Source organism: Entelurus aequoreus, linkage group LG16 (genome assembly GCF_033978785.1).
Source record: "Entelurus aequoreus isolate RoL-2023_Sb linkage group LG16, RoL_Eaeq_v1.1, whole genome shotgun sequence".
NCBI classification, from domain to species: Eukaryota; Metazoa; Chordata; class Actinopteri; order Syngnathiformes; family Syngnathidae; genus Entelurus; species Entelurus aequoreus.
The window spans coordinates 42,023,412-42,042,663 of NC_084746.1; the positions used below are offsets into that span (position 1 = coordinate 42,023,412).

The window sequence follows — 19,252 nt, forward strand, 5'->3', positions numbered from 1 at the left end:
GTTGTGTTCGTATAGATTTTCCAAAGATAGGAACTCCATAGCCCACAAGCCAGTCGCTTGAACATAATAACACACTCCAGGCTCAAGTGCGCAGAAGTGGAAAAATGAGCGCTTGAGTGAAGATAGTTAAAATAATCCTGACAAAAACTGCCGTGATGGGATATAAAACTTGACTTTTTTTTCAAACGTGACTCTTCTAAAGACCTCTCCGGGACGTCGTCCACAGCTGAGCCAGGTGCAGCCATTGCATGCCGGGTAGCGGAGGCTGTGTGAGTTGAGTGGAGTAATGAGACGGCTGACCGCTGCCTGTCTCTCTGGTAAACAAACAGCGTCAGCGGCCGCTGGTGTTTGATCGAAGCTATGAGGTAATGTATATATTCTAACATTGCTTAATAGACCACACATTAACTGCTATAAGTATTTCCTGTGGTTGTTGCTGTGCACAGCGGGAGGCTGATGCTAACATGTCAGCTATTTAGTATCTTAGCAGCTAACGTGACTTTGGCTAACACTGGCGAACATGGCTCTTTGCCTTTTTTGTGTCACATTGCAACATTGTAATTGACATATGCTGTTAGCATAGGTTCGTTTGCACGCCTGCAATGTTACATTTAGCTGCTGCTAATGTGGCTAGCAGTTATAGTCAACTGTCATATGTGACATCATATTTTTGGCCAAAATTGTGACGTATACATAAAGTGTTGTGTTGCTACAGCATCGTAGGGTGTCCTTCGAATTCAGTGTTGACAATAGTAGTAAGAAAGGAAACTAAAAGTGCAACGGAGGCCAGCCAGTATGGCTGTGCAAGAGCACATTGGTCTTTTTTGTTGTTTTTTTTTAATTGAAACTTTTATTAGTAGTTTGCACAGTACAGTACATATTCCGTACAATTGACCACTAAATGGTAACACCCGAATAAGTTTTTCAACTTGTTTAAGTCGGGGTCCACTTAAATTGATTCATGATACAGATATATACTATCATCATAATACAGTCATCACACAAGATAAACATCAGAGTAGTGATGGGTGGATGAGGCGTCATGAAGCGTTTCGACACATTGCAAAACTGTACTGATACTGTGTCGATACTGTGTCACTAAATACTGACATCTGCTGGACACTAAAAATCCCTACAGGCAACCTATGGACCGACTCAACTGACACTGATTTTATGACCTAGTATATACAATAATATAAACCAAGTCATTGTATTTCATTTAGGATTATTTCATATCTTCATTTAAATAAAAATATATTTTAATCTTTTTTACATACAGTCAATAAAAAATGTGAACATGTATCATAACATGGAAATCTAAGAGAACGTGTTGTGAATGAGGATGCTTGTGGACTGGGATTTTTTAAAATTTATTTTTTACACATTTTTATTTAAAAAAAAAACAGTTTTTCCAACGTATTCAATTTTAGACGATTTCTTTCATTCATTGATTAAAACTTTTATTGGTAGATTGCACAGTGAAGTACATATTCCGTACAATTGACCACGAAATGGTAACACCCGAATAAGTTTTTCAACTTGTTTAAGTCGGGGTCCACTTAAATTGATTCATGATACAGATATATACTATCATCATAATACAGTCATCACACAAGTTAATCATCAGAGTATATACATTGAATTATTTACATTATTTACAATCCGGGGTGTGGGATATAGAGGGGGGGGGGGGGGGTTGGTTGTTATCAACACTTCAGTCGTCTCTTCTTAGTTATTATTTCTCCGGCTGTAGAAAAGACCCGCTCACAGGGCACAGAGGAGGCGGGAGTGCGACACAGTTCGCGTATCGGTCACGTGACCAAAACAGCTCATGATCAGTCACGTGACTTTCTAAAGCGGTACACGCACCGACACAGGGTATTGCTCTATTGTCAGACCCACCACTACATCAGAGTATATACATTGAATATTTACATTATTTACAATCCGGGGTGTGGAGGACGGGGGGGGGTTTGGTTATATCAACACTTCAGTCATCAACAATTGCATCATCAGAGAAATGGACATTGGAACAGTGTAGGACTGACTTGGAAGGATATGTACAGCAAGTAGTGGACATAGAGATAGAGATCAGAGAGCATAAGAATAAGTATCTACATTTGATTATTTACATTTGATTATTTACAATCCGGGGAGGTAGGATGTGAAAGGAAGTTTGTTAGTTTACGGTTGAAGTTGCCTGGAGTTGTTCTTTTAGTGCGGTTTTGAAGGAGGATAGAGATGCCCTTTCTTTTACACCTGTTGGGAGTGCATTCCCTATTGATGTGGCGGAGAAGGAGTTAAGACCTTTGTAAGATCGGAATCTGGGTTTAACGTGGTTAGTGGAGCTCCCCCTGGTGTTGTGGTTATGGCGGTCATTTACGTTAAGGAAGTAGTTTGACATGTACTTCGGTATCAGGGAGGTGTAGCGGATTTTATAGACTAGGCTCAGTGCAAGTTGTTTTACTCTGTCCTCCACCCTGAGCCAGCCCACTTTGGAGAAGTGGGTTGGAGTGAGGTGTGATCTGGGGTGGAGGTCTAAAAGTAACCTGACTAGCTTGTTCTGGGATATTTGGAGTCTAGATTTGAGGGTTTTGGAGGTGCTAGGGTACCAGGAGGTGCAAGCGTAATCGAAAAAGGGTTGAATGAGAGTTCCCGTTAGAATCTTCATGGTGCTTTTGTTGACCAGAGAGGAGATTCTGTAGAGAAATCTTGTTCGTTGGTTGACCTTTTTGATTACCTTGGTTGCCATTTTATCACAGGAAAGATTAGCCTCTAGAATGGAACCTAGGTAGGTGACCTCATCTTTCCTGGTGATAACAATGTCACCCACTTTTATAGTGAAGTCACTTACTTTCTTAAGGTTGATGTGGGACCCAAACAGGATGGATTCCGTTTTACCCAAGTGTATGGATAGTTTATTGTCAGCGAGCCAGGTGCAAATTCTACAGAGTTCAGCACTGAGGATTTTCTCCACCTGTGACTTGTCCTTGCCAGACACATAAATCTATACAGCAGATATAAGCATCTATTTACATCAACACTATGCTTTGCCTGAGTGGCTGGACAGGAGCGATTTTTTTTAAGTATTTAAAAAATATATATATATCTGGAATGTCCTGCGGGCCGAATTGTGAACGCTGGCATGTCGGATCCGACTCAGGGGCTGTAGTTTGAGGACCTCTGCTTTAAAGGTCCGCACTGGACAGTTGACAGCTTGGGCTTTTAGCACCCGCACTCTCATTTTGGCTTTCCTGGGTTCGAGCTGTGGGCAGGATGCATGGGCTGGATCAGACTGATTACATAAGTGCTTCTGAAATGTCCAATGCTTGACAAAAAAGTCTTAGCTGGTTCTGGCCGGAATTTGATTGATCGCAAAGTCAGCACCTAGGATTGCTAGGATATGCTGAGATGTGGGTTCTTCTTCCTGTAGGAGTGCCACGCTGTGTCCAGATAATCTGGTGTTCAGACCATGTTGTGTTGGTCCGCCAAGTGGCGCTTCCTGAGCCCAGTTGCCGCCGTATCCCAAGCCATGTACGCCACACGCATCTACAGTGCCGCCGGAGGAGGGGGTGGAGTCAAGGCAGGGAAAAGGGGCGGACTCACTGTGCTTGATGCGCATACCCCGTACCTTCACCAGCACCGGGCGCCGCTTCCCCTTCCTACCTACCCTCTGTACCAGGGCAGGCCTGGCGATCACCGGGGATCACATTTTCACCACCATTACCATCCACAGCCTGCCCCTCTGGCCCCACCCCCAATGCCCCCTAATTGCCCGCACCACGCCCACCTCCACACGTACAGTGGGGGTGTTCCGGCCGGCAGGTCAGGCGGCAAGAAGAAGTCGTGGAACTTCATCCACGAGAAGATGAGCTACGACACTTTTTTCACGATGAAGCGTCTAATAGAGCGCTCACGCCGACCCGATGAGGTTCTGCGCTGGCTTGCACAGAACCCGGCCAAGATCTCCCACAACCACTACCCCATCGCGCTACACAAAATCGCACAGCTGCTGCAGGCCACGTCACCACCACCACCGCCGCCCCTTGACAACGGCGCTGTTGCAGTAAAGTGTGGTCGCCACGTTCTGGAGCATCAGGACTTCTTGTTGCTGTGCGATGCCATCGTCAACGACTGTTCTAAATTGGACAACTTCAGCATCGTCAACTGTCTCTACGCTGTGGCGGCGCTCGGTAAGTCTTGTTCAGACCAGATGCCATCAAAATCACATGATGCACACACACTCAGTCCAAAGATTTGTGTGTGTAACCTTGTTAGGTCTATCCAGCGAGACTCCGGTGGTTCAAGTTCTCGAGGCTGAGTCTCAGTCCAGACTGGGCCAGTTCAACCAGAAGGACGTGTCCATGGTGTTCAGCTCCAGCATGAAGCTTCATCCGGGCAGCCAGCACCCTCTCACCGAGGCCTGCCTGCTTGGCCTGGAGAAGAACCTGGAGCGAGAGCACCACCCGCAGACCCTATTCCTGCTGCTCTCCTACTACCGCCTCAAGTGGCACACACTGAAGCCGCAGGGAGTTGCAACAACCGATGACACCACGCCGCCTAACCCTGAACAGCTGCTAGCTAACAGGTGGCGATCACCTAACCGATGACACCAACGTGTGATAACGGACTGTTAGCTTGTCTTTCTTTCTTTTAATTTGGAAATAATCATTCTGTTCTCAGGAAGATCCTGCGTCTGGTCAAACACACTCTTGCCAGCGTCAGTGGCGTTCGTGACCAGGAGATGACGCTGTTGGATGAGATGTTAGCAGTGTGTGCCAAAGAGGCCAGCAACAAGAGTCTGGAGTTCATCTTCAGCTCTCACCTCTTCTACCAGAACCGACAAGAGAGGTTCATCCGAAGCTTGGCAGGTCAGCTAGCTTAGCATTAGAGATGTCCGATAATGGCTTTTTTGCCCATATTCTGATATTGTCCAACTCTTAATTACCGATTCCGATATCAACCGATACCGATATATACAGTCGCGGAATTAACACATTATTATGCCTAATTTTGTTGTGATGCCCCGCTGGATACATTAAACAATGTAACAAGGTTTTCCAAAATAAATCAACTCAAGTTATGGAAAAAAATTGCCAACATGGCACTGCCATATTTATTATTGAAGTCACAAAGTGCATTATTTTTTTTAACATTCCTCAAAACAGCAGCTTGGAATTTGGGACATGCTCTCCCTGAGAGAGCATGAAGAGGTTGAGGTGGGGGTGTAGAGGGTAGCGGGGGGGGGTGTATATTGTAGCGTCCCGGAAGAGTTAGTGCTGCAAGGGGTTCTGGGTATTTGTTCTGTTGTGTTACGGTGCGGATGTTCTCCCGAAATGTGTTTGTCATTCTTGTTTGGTGTGGGTTCACAGTGTGGCGCATATTTGTAACAGTGTTAAAGTTGTTTATACGGCTACCCTCAGTGTTAAAGTTAAAGTACCAATGATTGTCACACACACACTAGGTGTGGTGAAATTTGTCCTCTGCATTTGACCCATCCCCTTGTTCACCCCCTGGGAGGTGAGGGGAGCAGTGAGCAGCAGCAGTGGCCGCGCCCGGGAATCATTTTTGGGGATTTAACCCCTAATTCCAACCTTTGATGCTGAGTGGGAGGTAACGGGTCCCATTTTTATAGTCTTTGGTATGACTCGGCCGGGGTTTGAACTCACAACCTACCGATCTCAGGGCGGACACTCTAACCACTAGGCCACTGAGTTGGTGTGACCTGTATGGCTCTTGACCAAGTATGCAGGGCATTCACTTGTGTGTGTGAAAAGCCGTAGATATTATGTGACTGGGCCGGCACGCAAAGGAAGTGCCTTTAAGGTTTATTGGCGCTCTGTACCTCTCCCTAAGTCCGTGTACACAGCGGCGTTTAAAAAAGTCATACATTTTGCTTTTTGAAACCGAAACTGATAATTTCCGATATTACATTTTAAAGCATTTATCGGCCGATATTATCGGACATCCCTACTTAGCATGGCTAAAGTTCACCTGGCAGGTCAGGTGTGATGCATGTTGTTTCTTATAGAGGAGCTGCCAAAAAAGGAGGAGAGCATCAGCGCGTACACGATGGCGCTGATCGCTAAATATATCGCTCGACACCGCTTGAGAGAGACACAGCTGCTCGACACCATCGCAAGCTTCCTGGTCAAGAGGGCGGAGTACCTGGACAGCAAGGTCAGGCGGGGCCTGTGAGCGTCGAACGTCTTATCTTGCGGTGATTTCACGTTGTTGTGTGTGTGTGCAGGTTATACAGAAGCTGGTGTTTCCATTCAGCCGGATGAATTATCGTCCGTCCAATGAGGATAAGTTCTTCTCACGTTTAGAGGAAGTGGTGGAGTTGAAGGCGCTCAGCTCCCCGCTCGCCACCGTCAACATCCTCATGTCCCTCTTCCAATTGGGACACTTCCCGGGCCCCGTGCTGCACCGTGTCTTCTCTCCCGCCTTCATCAGCAATGTCACCAGTAGGTATCGCTCAATGCATGACCGCCCCCTGGTGGTGATCCGACTCTTACCATGAACCCCCCCTCCCGCAGATAGTCCATACGCCCTCATCGTCCGCCGCTACCTGTCTTTATTGGACGCCGCTGTCGAACTGGAGTACCATGACTACACCGGACCACGACTACACCACTCCCACAAAGTGCTCATGTTTGACCACGCTCTTACTGCGGATGAAGTCAATCGCAAGTACAGGTAACATGTGCACAGCCTTGACTTTTATACAGTTATTTCAGTTATAAATTCTGAACCATTTCAGTTATAAGGGTCTGGTGGCTGAGGCTCTCAGGCAGCTGCTTGGACAACACCACTACAAGCAGGACCAAGTACTGGCTCCTGGATACTACACAGGTACGCAGCAAGTACACAGGTGCTACAACATGTTGTACACAGGGAGTATTCAGAAAGTACACAGTTGTCCTTTTAATGTTCAGATTTTGTGTTGTGGATGGACTCCTCCGGGCGGGTTCTACCGATACAGTCAGGCGCACCTCTGGCTCCAGGCTCTACTCCTGCGGCATGTGGGGGTTCTAAGGGTGGCGTGGCGGAGGAATGTGGTCAGGAGTCACTGGAGTTGGACAAAACGACAGATGGTTCTAAAGAATCCAGGTCCTTTCAGTCTCAGCACATCCATAGCACGCCGGGGGCCACAGCCCCCTCAGCGCCCCCTCGTCTCGGGGACAGCGGCGGGCCCTCTGACTACGGTCCTTACTGCGTGCCTGTAGTGGAGTACTACTCGAGCGTGTCAAAGGAGCACTCGCTGGAAAGCCAGGACAGTTCCACGCTTAGCAGCCCCCCCTCTGATGCGCCACCCCCACCACTGGCGGCCCAAGGACCCACATGTGGCACCGCTCCAAACTCCATCTTCCAGTTCTCCATTAGTAAGATCCTGGAGTATGAGGCGGAGACAAAGCCCTCCAGCGATCAAGGGGAGGAATTCTGTGAGCCTGCGACAGGAAACGACAGGTCTGAGGCAGATGGGGAGTGTCCGTCAACGGCGCAACTCAGCCCAACACGCCCGCCCGAACCTGACAAGACCGAAGAGAAGCACATAAGGAGGTGGGTCCGCCCGAGCCCGTTGGCTCTGTGGTGTCATGGCTGACACCAGTCTGTCTCTGCAGGCTCGTCGTCTCAGTTAACGACAAGTGGCACTACTGCCACAACTCGGACGTCCTGGTTGGATCCCGTGCAATGAGAGACCGCCACTTGAAGCTGCTGGGATACATCATCCTACAGGTTTCGCTGTCCCGTGTCACCGCTGCATGATGCTATTGGCACTGCTAAACTAGGCTAATCTGTCATGTGATCTGTTTCAGCTGCCCTATCATGAGCTGGAGAAGCTCAATGGCATCGAGCAGGTGAAGACGTACCTGCACGCCAAACTGCAGGACATCCCACGATGACACTGTGTGTTTGACGTGTAATCCTGTGATGAATGTGCGTGTTTGAGAGAAGTGTTTCTGTGATGTGTGTTTGCACGATCAACATTTTAGAGCGGAATGATGACGTTGCTTTCATTGACTTTAACATGACAGTAAAAACTTTTTATCAAATCATCAATCAGGTTGTCAACTGGGGCTGATGGGTATTTGTGCACTCAGCTGTGTGTGTGAGGTATGAAGATGGGTAAAAGGTGAGATTATTTATTTATCAGGTGACGGAAGAATTGTTTATATTCAATAAATCAAACTCTTGTAACGTGTTGTAGATAAACTTTATTTGTCAGGGTGAGAAAAAGTGCATTCATTTCTTATTCATGTTTTCAGACAAGCGCGCCCACCTATCTGATCAAAAAAATAACAAAATGCTCTGTTAAGCTCCGCCCCTAATTCTTGTCACACCACGAGGCGTGGCCAGCACAGCCTATCCTCTCCAAAGAGGAGGCAGGGCTAGTCTGAGTCCGAGTCACTGGATTCCTCTGAAGACGTCTGATCTTCATCTTCATCCTCGTCGTTCTGAGTAAAGAAAACGTGGTTGCCATGGTGAGAAAATGCTTTATTCTGACGGGACGTAACGTAATAAAAGTGTCACCTCGTCGTCTTCGCTGTCGCTGCTTCCCGATGTCTCCTCGTCGTCATCAGAGTCGGAGGATTCACTCTTGTCGTCGTCTGAGTCGGACATGTCTTGCTGTAGGATGACAGTTAGCTCCACGCCAGAAACAAAAAGCCAAGATTGTTGTTTACCTTTGCTCTGTACGCCATTGCTCGTTTGCTGACGCCCACTCCAAGGGGTGGGACCTTGGAGGGCATCACCTTGCCCTTCGTTGTCAGGAGCACTTTTGTTGGGCGACTGCTTCCGAGTTTTGCTGTGCTGCGACGTTTCTAAAGCCGGCGCACACGAGGAGGGAATGAACATGTTTCACCGCTGGACTTATGCGGTAGCCGCAAGACTCACCGAGGAGGAAAACTCTTTGTAGGCGTCGCGATCCTGCGGAGAGAGAGACTAACAAGAAACGATCATCAGCTGGGCGGGGCTTAGCAGAGAAACAGCAGACAAGCGACAGTTACCTTGATCCACGCCTCTAGTTCTGCCTTGTACTCGCCCTGCTGCTCGTCCACGTGCTTCTTGTACTTGTCTTTTTGGCCCGGCGTCAGTTTGTGCCAACGCTTGCCAATCTCCACCATGCGCTCTTTCAGGCTGAAGTGGTTCAGCTCGCCATTCGTCAGCAGCTCCTGCGAGAACATCTGATAGCCGCTCCTAGTGGAAGACAGGTCCAGTGGGCTGGGCTTAGCACATTTTAAGCAGGGAACGTCGCATGACTCGACAACCTCGGCCATATCGGTCTATCGCCGCCTGATTAGACAAGCAGACACGGCGGCAAAGAACACCTTTTTCCCCTCATCACGTGACCTCTATTGATTCTGACTTTCTGTGCACTTACACTGGAGGCTTCTTTGGCTCGCCATCAAATTTAGGCTTCTTCTGGTTCCCCGCTGGTGGCAGCGGTAGCGGCGGCGTCCTCCTTTCCAGCAGCTCTCTCTGCAGGACACAGCAGACACCACGGTGATGACATCGTCGGCTGCTATGGAGACCAGACTGATGGCAATGAAGGAACCTCATAGCGCTTCTGGTCTTCTGCTGCTTTCTTGATCCACTGAATCTTCTCCTTCTTCTCCATGGACTTCCAGGCCGCCTCCATGGCTGCTTGAGCTTTCCTGCGGTCGCTCTGTGCATGTAAACAAAGGCTTTTATTGTGAAGGTAAGCAAAATATTATTTTTAAGCAAGGTTAACAAGACGCACTCTGCATTTGGACAGGAAGTCGGCGGTCACGGTGTGCTGCCACATCTCTTCTGCCGTTTTGGGTGTCTCGGGAAGTTTGGCCGTCTTCTTGGTGTCACGACGCTCCTTGGAGCCCGAAGAGCCCCATAGTTCTGGTTCTTCCACCTGGCCCACCATTTTTTTTCAAGTTAATCTTCGGAACCGCAACACCAGACTGGTGCTCCAAAACTGAACAACGACCCACCCGGCCAAGAATGAGAGTCTACATCACCTCATGAACCCCATATAGGGACGACATTTTTAAATACAGACGTGGAGGGGCACTCAAAGTCTGCCATGATTAGTCATGTTGTGGTTGTTAAAGTTGTTAAAATGATCAAAGTACTGAAATATTACATGTTATTATGAATGTGCCTGTTACTACATTACATATATACTTACAGCATGTATATAAACATTGATGGAGGTGTTTGGATGTTTTAAGAGCGCTTTATTGGAGTCTCTGCAGGGTTTTAACAAGTCAAATTTTAGACTTTTTTTTAAAGACCATTTTGAAAATAATTTAAGACTATTTCACATGGATCCGGACAAAAGAGTACAAAGACCAAGGAAAATAAGGGGACCAGAATACATTTTAAAGTATATGAAGTAATTCACTGCTCTTTCACATTAGAAAACAAAATAGTTTAACTAAATACACCAGAAGCTCCTATCTCTAATTAAAAAAAAAAAAGAAACATAACAGCCATTTTTCAGATTTGCCATACAAGTGTTTTCTTGCAAAAGGTGCCGTGTGCTTCATAAGTGTTTTCATGTAACAACAACCAAAACGTCAGCAATGGTAGAGGAAAGCACAACAATATATTGTCTGTGAAAGGGAATGTTAACATCTCTGCTAAAGCTATATGGTTAACATTTGCAGCTGTCAAAATTAAGCAAAGAGATAAAAAACATCTACAGTAATACTAGTGTATCTGCACAAAGAAAAATAGAGAGACAGCACAGGTAGCCTTGCTTTGGTTCCGTTTTGTAGTAAGGTATAGCATCCTTAAAAATCGAAACATTTAAAAGCAAGACTGAAGTTTATGCATGTTTTAAATAAAAGTAACAATAGATTTTTAAGATCGTATATAAGACCTTTTATGAGATTTTTAGGAGAATTTTAGACATCTTAAGGCCGTAAATTCAAAAGGTTGCATTTAAGACTTTTTAAAACCCCGCGGATACCCTGTTTATAGGCGGATGACAGCCACTCCCTTCTTAACGGCCTTTCATTTACGTTTATATAGGAGTTAGAATGAAAAAAATAAATAAATGTGTGCTTATCTTACATAAGGATAGTGAATGATATAATACCAAATAAGTGCAGTTCTCTTCTAACAGGAACTATTTTTAAATTATTTCTATCACAATACTCTCTCTCCTTTGAATGATCGCGACTCGTTCTTATCTCGCATCTGACCACTGATTGGTCAGCTGCTGCATCAGGGTTTCTGCAAGTATCAGCATATTGAATTTTAATTCAACTTAAAACAAATGTAATGCCCTTGTCGTACTGCAGATTGTTATTATATATATTGCCAAAAGCATACAATTGTCTGTATAGACAAAATTGTGAGCATTTGACAATGATAGTGTTGAATAGTTAAAAAGTTTACATTAACTGTGGCCAAATTAATCACTAATGTAATCCATCCATCCACCCATTTTCTACCGCTTGTCCCTTTCGGGGTCGCGGGGGGTGCTGGAGCCTATCTCAGCTGCAATCAAGCAGAAGACGGGATACTGCCTGGACAAGTCGCCACGTCATCGCAGGGCCAACACAGATAGACAGACAACATTCACACTTACATTCACTCACTAGGGCCAATTTAGTGTTGTCAATCAACCTATCCCCAGGTGCATGTCTTTGGAGGTGGGAGTAAGCCGGAGTGCCCGGGGAGAACATGCAAACTCCACACAGAAAGAACCCGAGCCCGGGGATCGAACCCAGGACCTTTTTATTGTGAGGCACATGCACTAACAATGTTAATAAAAATTGCACTTGAATAAATAAAAGCGCAGTTATTTTTCCCCAATTGGAAAAACTCGGTCGGGTGGTTTGTTTGGTTGTCGTTTTTGTTGCCCATGTCATCATGGCATACTTGCTAGTCTGTCTGTGTTGATGGGCTCATGATGCTCGTTTAGTTTAAATATGAAATATTTCCACACTGGAAAATTTGGCTTTGAAATCCTTTTTTTTCCTCCTAACTTTTTTTTACTTAGCAGTGCTTCTCACTAGTGAGTAGCGACTAGCGAAGGGATGCCTGTGTGTAAGCTAGCGGTCCCGACTGCACATACCGAAACAAACATAATGGATGACAGACCAGAGGCTCCACTCTGTTAATTTAATCCTACTGTTAGATAAATGGGCACATGTGCTGAGAGTGATGCACAGAGTGATACCTGTTGTATACATTTTGAAAGCCAGAGACGAAGAAAAGAAACACACATGGACATAGCAATTTAGCGATGTCAGCAAAGTTATCAAGTTAATTTTCATTTAGTTAATTGACTACCGGCACATGCCTACAATTGCATGACATTTTTTAAATGCCTCTGGACATCGTATTTAAAGTACCAGTAGAATTTAAAAACCAAGTTGACTTTATATGCTTAATTGTGTTTCATTGTATTCATTAAACCATATCCAATTGTATTTCAAATCCGCAAAGTGTATGCAAATGCCACAATTTCAGATGCCCATTTTGAATATTCTGCTCTAAATGTCTTTGTCAATTTCCGTAGTTGGGGTGGGATGACATCACAATGGTAATGCTTCTGCACTCTGAGCATATCAGCAGATCAGTGCAAAAATTAGAAAGAGATGTGCGGTCTATCATTCACAATCCCTAAGTAAGACATTAACACATCTGTTTTTCCTTTTTTTGCAATTTAAGTCATAAATACATTTTTTTTAAAAGTCTGATGACAATTGAGTCAATGTGGGCTCTACATTCTGCCCACAGCCCTCTAAATAACCATCCAAACATAATAATTAGTAATATTCAGGTCACAATATGTGATTATCCAAATATTAGCGATATTGTTACTGTAAGTGCTAACGCAGACAAATAATTTTTTTAGCAGCGCATTCATAACAGAGTTATTAGCTTATGCTACAGCATTGGGCCGGCCGGTATCCTGCTGCCTCACGTCTCGACTCCTCAAAGTTATTTTAGATTATAAATCACGCCTCTCATCTGGATAATTGGAGGATTTGGCCATTACTCTAGAAGTTGTTCCTCTGTGACATTCATTTTACACCTGGAAATGGAGACAAAGACACGACAACCGAAGACTGTCTGCAGGCAGGAACTATTCCTTTTAACCCTTCGTGTGGATTATAAGGATGTAACCGTATAAAAATCTTACAATACAATATTATCACAGTATTAAGGCCTTGGTACGATATTATTGTGGTATATGTCCCCCCCAAAAATTATGTGTTATAGTGCGTTAAATGAAGTGGCAGGGATGTTTAGGATAAACTGTACTGTAATTTAACACAAACTTAATGTTAAAATGTCAATCATTTTTATTACTACAAACATGAATTTTTAGGTGCAAAGAAACATCCACTGTTTCAAGCAAGTATTAAAAAAACTTACAGTTCAGTGTTTTTAAAGTGACAATGTAAATAAACATCCAGTCTAAAACAATAATGTTCACTTCAGTGCCTTTCAACTTTTACTTTCTAAGAAGCAGTGTTCTCCATAGTGGACATGTTTATATTAGTTGGGAAAATTATGTTTTTTTTAGACAAGTTAACTAACAATTTAACTTTTAATAATGTAAATACCTCACAAGCTGATGTTTGGCTTCAAATATATTTTCTGTGTGACAGTTTATGAGGTTGTGACTTGTCCAGGGCTTTCACTGCCTTCCGCCCGAGTGCAGTTGGACAGGCTACAGTCCCCGCGCGACATCGAGAGGGTGGAAGGGGTGGAAAAATAGATGGATGGGTTGAAGATGTACTTTTTCCCCTCGTTCTGGTTCCTGCGGCTTATACAAGGGTGCGGCTTATTTACGGCCTGTTCTTCTCCGACACCGACGAAGAGGATTTCGGTGGTTTTAGTACGCAGGAGGAAGACGATGACAGAATGATTATAGACTGACTTTTCATATACCGGTAGGCTGGTTATTTTGATAACGTACAGGCGAGCACTTTGTATTACTTTGCCCCGTTGTATTATTTGTACTCTGCACGAATGCTGTTCGCCATGTCAAAGATGTGAAAGTTTGATTGAATGATTGAAAGATTTATTGTTAATAAATGGGACGCTTTGCGTTCCCAAACAGTCGTCTCTGTCCCGACAATCCCCTCCGTGGTAGCAGGAACCCCTATATACTACGGTAATTACACATCAAAACCCTGCGGCTTATAGTCGGGTGCGGCTTATATATGGAGCAATCTGTATTTTCCCCTAAATTTAGCTGGTGCGGCTTATAGTCAGGTGCGGCTTATAGTCCGGAAATTGCGGTAGTTTTTCAGTTACCTCATATTTCCCATTTGAACAATTGTTTGGGGGTAATTACCTCCATGCAGTGCGACGTGACGGGCTGGCTCTGTGTCGCCTTGAAAACGCTCAAGACGAAAGTTGCACGCATTGCTTTGTAGAACACAGACTTTCTTAATTCCCCCAAAGAGTTTATGTTTTCACCAGGGTTTGTTTTTCTGTTTGTGAGCAACATAACTCAAATAGTTATGGATAGATTTTGATTAAATTTTTCAGGAAATGTCTAAAAAAAATTCCTCTCATTGACTACGAAAACACACTTCACTTCCTGCTTACGGTGTTCCACGCCCTCACCCTGGCGTCCCGCGCTGCGTTGAGTTCTCTGGTAGATGTACTTTATTTTCAGACCTAGCCAACGCTAAAGTGCCAGAAAAAAACTACACACCAAGTTTTTGTTTGATACCGTCGGGCGTCACGGTATTAATGGGAAGACTTTGAAACTGTAATACTGCGGTATCTACAATACCGTTACGCCCCTAGTGGATTATGATTAATTCTTCATCTAAATAGGAAGATATAAACACTCTATCAGTCGTCAACACAGTGAGAGCAGACATTGTACAGTAAGCGATCATCTTATTATGTTTGTAGTTTGTATTTCTTGTTTAGCACTTAATAGTGCTACATGATGCTTAGTGTTTCACTAAAGCTGGATCTGTTCTAAAACTTGTAGCTTATCCTCTTTATCCATGCATCCATCCATCCATTTTCTACCGCTTGTCCCTTTCGGGGTCGCAGGGGGTGCTGAAGCCTATCTCAGCTGCATTCGGGCGCATTCGGGTTGCCAATCAACCTATCCCCAGGTGCATGTCTTTTGGAAGTGGGAGGAAGCCGGAGTACCTGGGGGGAACCCACGCAGTCACGGGGAGAACATGCAAACTCCACACAGAAAGATTCCAAGCTCGGGATCGAACTCAGGACCTTCGTATTGTGAGGCACATGCACTAACCCCTGTGCCACAGGCTGAAAAATATAAGGTTCTGGATCATAATTTTTCGCAAAGTAATCGTTGCTGGCTCTCACAAAGTTTGCATGATTAGCATTGTTGTTGGTGGAGAAGGGATCAGTGGTTCCCACCTCTACGTCACGGATCAAGTGAGTGGCTTGCTCTTTATCCCTCAAAATGGCTCGGGAATCTCTGAGATTGATATCATTTTGGTCATATGTATTTACTCCCAAACTTTGTAAGTCTTTTGGTGTTTTAAATCAGATGTATATGATAGAAACTTTAATAAAGAGGCAACTTTCTTTTTTCATTCTACTGGTACTTTAATGCTTTTTAATGCCATTTAAGGCCTTAATTTTTGCAAAATCTATTTAATGACTTTTATAGCTTTTTAATGACCCGCAGAAACCCTGTGCATTTTGTCAATCTGCATCATGTTGGCAAGAAGGCAGCGCCAGAAAGCCAATCAATGATCTTGGGCATCCTTGTAGGCAGTCTAAAAGGGACAAGCTTCAGTCTGAGCGGCGATTTTCCACCTGGCACAAGTTTTTGACTTGTGTCTATTCAATAGCGTTACATTATTTTTGAACATGAGATAGTGCGAGGGACCAAAATGTCCCCTGTTTCCCCCTTCAAATTAAGTCCAAGACACCATCTGATGGACATGTCTGAGGTCCAACAAAACCAAGGTTCAAATCAATGAAGTTGTGTTGCAATAATCTGACCTTGATGGGCGGCGACTTGGTTCTGTGCGGACTGGAGACCACGCCCCCTGTCCCCCTGGCTCCACCCAGCTTCTCCTCTGTCAGAATGCGGTCTCGTTCTTCTTCTGGAAGGCTCTAAAAAAACACAACATTATTAGCATGATGATGATTGGCAGTGGGGGGTTCTAATTTCTAAAAGGTGTGAAGACTAACCGCTAGAAACCTCTGCAAGTCCACGTCGTACTGCTTCTTCCTCTGAGGGGACGCACACAAGCAGCGCGTAAGCAACGAAACAACAACAGTGCCAGCATCAGGCTCCTGACAAGAAGTGGGTGGGACAAACCTGCTCGCAGCGTTTCTGAAACATGTCCTTTTCTTTCTGGGTCATCATCTTCCATCTTTTGCTGCACAGGACCATGCGCTCCGTGCTGGGAACGTCCTTCATGTTGACCATCAGCTCGGCACAGTACAGCGAGTATCCGTTCCTACGGTATACATCCGTTAGCCGCGTGCTACGCCGCCGCATCTGAAGAAGCGTGTCACTCACGGTGGAGGTTTAGTCGGCCGTCCGTCAAACTTGTCCTTCAGCTGTCTTTCCGCCTTTGTGAGGACGGAGCGCACGTGATCGTCTGACGTGACGTCTGGATGAGCCTCATGATACACTCGCATGTTGTCCTAAACACACACACAGTGTCAGTCTGTGTATCGTGTGTGTATGTGTGTGAGTGTTACCTCGTAGTCTTTCTGAAGCTCCAAAGCTTTGCTGATCCACTTCAGTCTTTTCTTGTCAGACAACTGAGACCATTGTCTCCGCAACACATCCTTCATCTCCTTCTGGGTCACCTGCAACCACCGCCATCATCATCATCACCATAGCGGTGTGTGTGTGTGTGTGTGTGTGTGTGTGTGTGTGTGTGTGTGTGTGTGTGTGTGTGTGTGTGTGTGTACGCCTACCTCCGGGTGGACTTTAAGGTAGGTCTTCTTCTCGTGGTTGTACCAAAGCTGCTGAGGAGTTTTTGGTTTCTCGGGAAGGTCCGACTTCTTGCTCTCCTCCATCAGGTCAGGATGCTCGTGTCTGCAAGAACAGAACATTGAGAGCAAAGTTTCTTCTTCACGTTCTTCTCGGTGTCTTACTTGAATCGAGCCATGTTCTTCCCAAATTCCTCTTTCTCGCTCTGGAATTCGGTGACATACTTTTGCTGCAACAACAAACGGGGTGCAAACGGTTTAAGCGCTGAGTCATCATCGTCTTAGGAATTTCTTCTACCTTCTTCTTATCTGGCAGCTCTTTGTACTTCTTGGACAAGATCTTGGTCAGGTCCAGGTTGCTCATCTCCGGGTAGATTTTGGCATATTTGGCTCTTTTCTCCATGAAGAACCTGAAATATGGCGTCAACGGCTTCTTGGGGAAATCAGGATGCGTCTGTATGGACGCCGAGGGGGCGCCGTAAGATAAAAAAAGCTTATATCCTAATCATCTTAGCACAGAAGACTCTCACCTTCAGCTTCTTGCCTTTGTAGGGATATTTAACAAACTCGATGGCATCCAAGATGAGCTCTGTCATGGTTCTGTACTTGCGGACCTGACAAACAACATTTCAGAGTCAAAAGTCACCTTCACCCTAGTTGACCAACATTCACGCACCTCTGACGAAACTTTGCTCCACTTCTGGCGACACATTTCTCCTGTGAAGCTTCCAAAGCCCACCTTGTCCCAGTCGAAGTGCGACTCTGTTGTTTTGTACTTCATGGCATCTGCATCAGGAAGGAGACTGCGAATCCTCTCCAACAGTGTCAGACAGTCCTCCTGACGCCACTCATCTACACACAAATCACCTTCAGCTTCATTAGCATTATTATGAGCATCATCATCATCATGTGGAAGTTACCTGCCACGATCTTGAGTCTGCCGCTTTGAGGCGCAGCAAGGCCAACGCCATTCATCATGCAGAGTCTGTTCGAACTGACTCCGCCCCCTTCACGTAGTTACACACACGTACTGTATATAATTATATATTGTTAGTACACAGCTAAACAACAGTGGTGCAATGGATTCATTGACAAATACGACAATAACATTTGTTGCTGATAAATGTAGTGAAGGACAACGGAAATCTGGAACCTGGCTGCTCATCATCAGATATCATCAATCAAAAAAGAATGCCCGCCACCTGGAATAAGTTATGTGTTTGAAATTATTTAAGTCTTTATCGTGTCCAAAAATGCAACTGTTGGCCATTTCTTTGCTATTAATTGTAAAGGACTGTTGTAGATCCAATGTTGATGTGCTAAATCCGAGCTCTTGTTTGTTTAAAAACTACATACAATATTAACTGTTCTTTGTTCATGAATGTAATAAACAGTAAAAAGTGTTTTGATGTATTCATTAAATCAATATATTCTTGGTTGCCAAAAAGAGATTCAAAGTAATATTTTGATATTGACACATCTAATCTGTGCATACATAACTAAAATACCCTTAGGAGATGTACAGATAATATGTGTCAATATCAAAATATTATTTTGAATCACTAAGATGTCGTTTGTGGTTGATTTCAGCTTTTTAAAGCTTACTTCAACTCTTAAATAGTACAGTATGTACTTTATCATTGTATATGTAACTCTTATGGGTATAAAGGGTACTTCAACACATAAACAGTACTGTATGTACTTCATTATTATATATGGAACTATCTTGAATGAATACATCAAAAAACTTGATTAATATTTATTATGTGCATGATTAAAGAACAGTTATTGTATGGAGCTTCTAAACAAGAAAGAGGTTTTAGCACATCAACAACAGATCAATAACATCCTTTAAAATCTCATTATTACCATAGAAATAGCCAACTCTGTCATTTATCGGACATGATAAAGGCTTAAACATACATCCTTACGATAACCACAAATATAAGTGTTTGTAATCAGTTGTGGACAGATGAAACCCGAAAGTGTTACACGCTTCCGCGGCGTAAATACATTTTTGGCAGGGAATCAGTTTTCAGCTTAACACAGATAGCAGCAAATAATAGATTTGATGTCGATGTCACGATCAATGACTTGCCTGCTGATGGCACCATAGCAGTAAAATTTAAAAATTCTGTTTGCTTTCTCCCAGATGTACATACAATGTGGAACAAGGTAAAGGTTTTGGCGGTGACTTCCTTAACTTGCAGGTAAAAGCATCTGATTGGCTCTTGTTCATAACTAACCGCCACTACAGAGCTATGATTGGATATATTCCGAACTTGTCCCACCCTTTGACAAGACGAAATTAAAAATGATTGGATTTTGTTTCTGTCAACATTTTCTTCTA

The 19,252-nt window shown here is 44.4% G+C and overlaps 2 protein-coding genes across 4 annotated transcripts in view; one reads left to right on the plus strand and one right to left on the minus strand.

The window, feature by feature from the left end:
• Positions 1-8,202, plus strand: fastk (Fas-activated serine/threonine kinase). The gene is made up of 11 exons (XM_062022918.1): positions 1-365; positions 3,434-4,193; positions 4,279-4,588; positions 4,684-4,871; positions 6,032-6,180; positions 6,251-6,467; positions 6,540-6,699; positions 6,764-6,855; positions 6,939-7,563; positions 7,626-7,740; positions 7,821-8,202. Exons 2-11 carry the CDS (start codon positions 3,473-3,475, stop codon positions 7,905-7,907), a joined length of 2,664 nt encoding a protein of 887 aa, XP_061878902.1. The 5' UTR covers positions 1-365; positions 3,434-3,472; the 3' UTR covers positions 7,908-8,202.
• The window catches only part of ubtfl (upstream binding transcription factor, like), a 14,305-nt gene continuing 3,254 nt past the window's right edge, over positions 8,202-19,252 (minus strand). The window contains exons 2-20 of one of the 3 annotated variants that reach the window (XM_062022919.1): positions 17,823-17,932; positions 17,579-17,769; positions 17,433-17,516; positions 17,201-17,356; positions 17,068-17,132; positions 16,888-17,008; positions 16,666-16,776; positions 16,481-16,608; positions 16,277-16,418; positions 16,147-16,188; positions 15,955-16,068; positions 9,746-9,889; positions 9,560-9,670; positions 9,386-9,483; positions 9,012-9,201; positions 8,899-8,946; positions 8,688-8,825; positions 8,536-8,631; positions 8,202-8,459 (exon numbers count right to left, since the gene is read on the minus strand). In XM_062022919.1, coding sequence (XP_061878903.1) covers positions 8,394-8,459; positions 8,536-8,631; positions 8,688-8,825; positions 8,899-8,946; positions 9,012-9,201; positions 9,386-9,483; positions 9,560-9,670; positions 9,746-9,889; positions 15,955-16,068; positions 16,147-16,188; positions 16,277-16,418; positions 16,481-16,608; positions 16,666-16,776; positions 16,888-17,008; positions 17,068-17,132; positions 17,201-17,356; positions 17,433-17,516; positions 17,579-17,769; positions 17,823-17,880 — 2,103 coding nt within the window. In that variant the 5' untranslated portion in view covers positions 17,881-17,932 and the 3' untranslated portion in view covers positions 8,202-8,393. The remainder of the gene's footprint in view (positions 8,460-8,535; positions 8,632-8,687; positions 8,826-8,898; positions 8,947-9,011; positions 9,202-9,385; positions 9,484-9,559; positions 9,671-9,745; positions 9,890-15,954; positions 16,069-16,146; positions 16,189-16,276; positions 16,419-16,480; positions 16,609-16,665; positions 16,777-16,887; positions 17,009-17,067; positions 17,133-17,200; positions 17,357-17,432; positions 17,517-17,578; positions 17,770-17,822; positions 17,933-19,252) is intronic. The other 2 variants (XM_062022920.1, XM_062022921.1) reach the window with 2 other exon arrangements.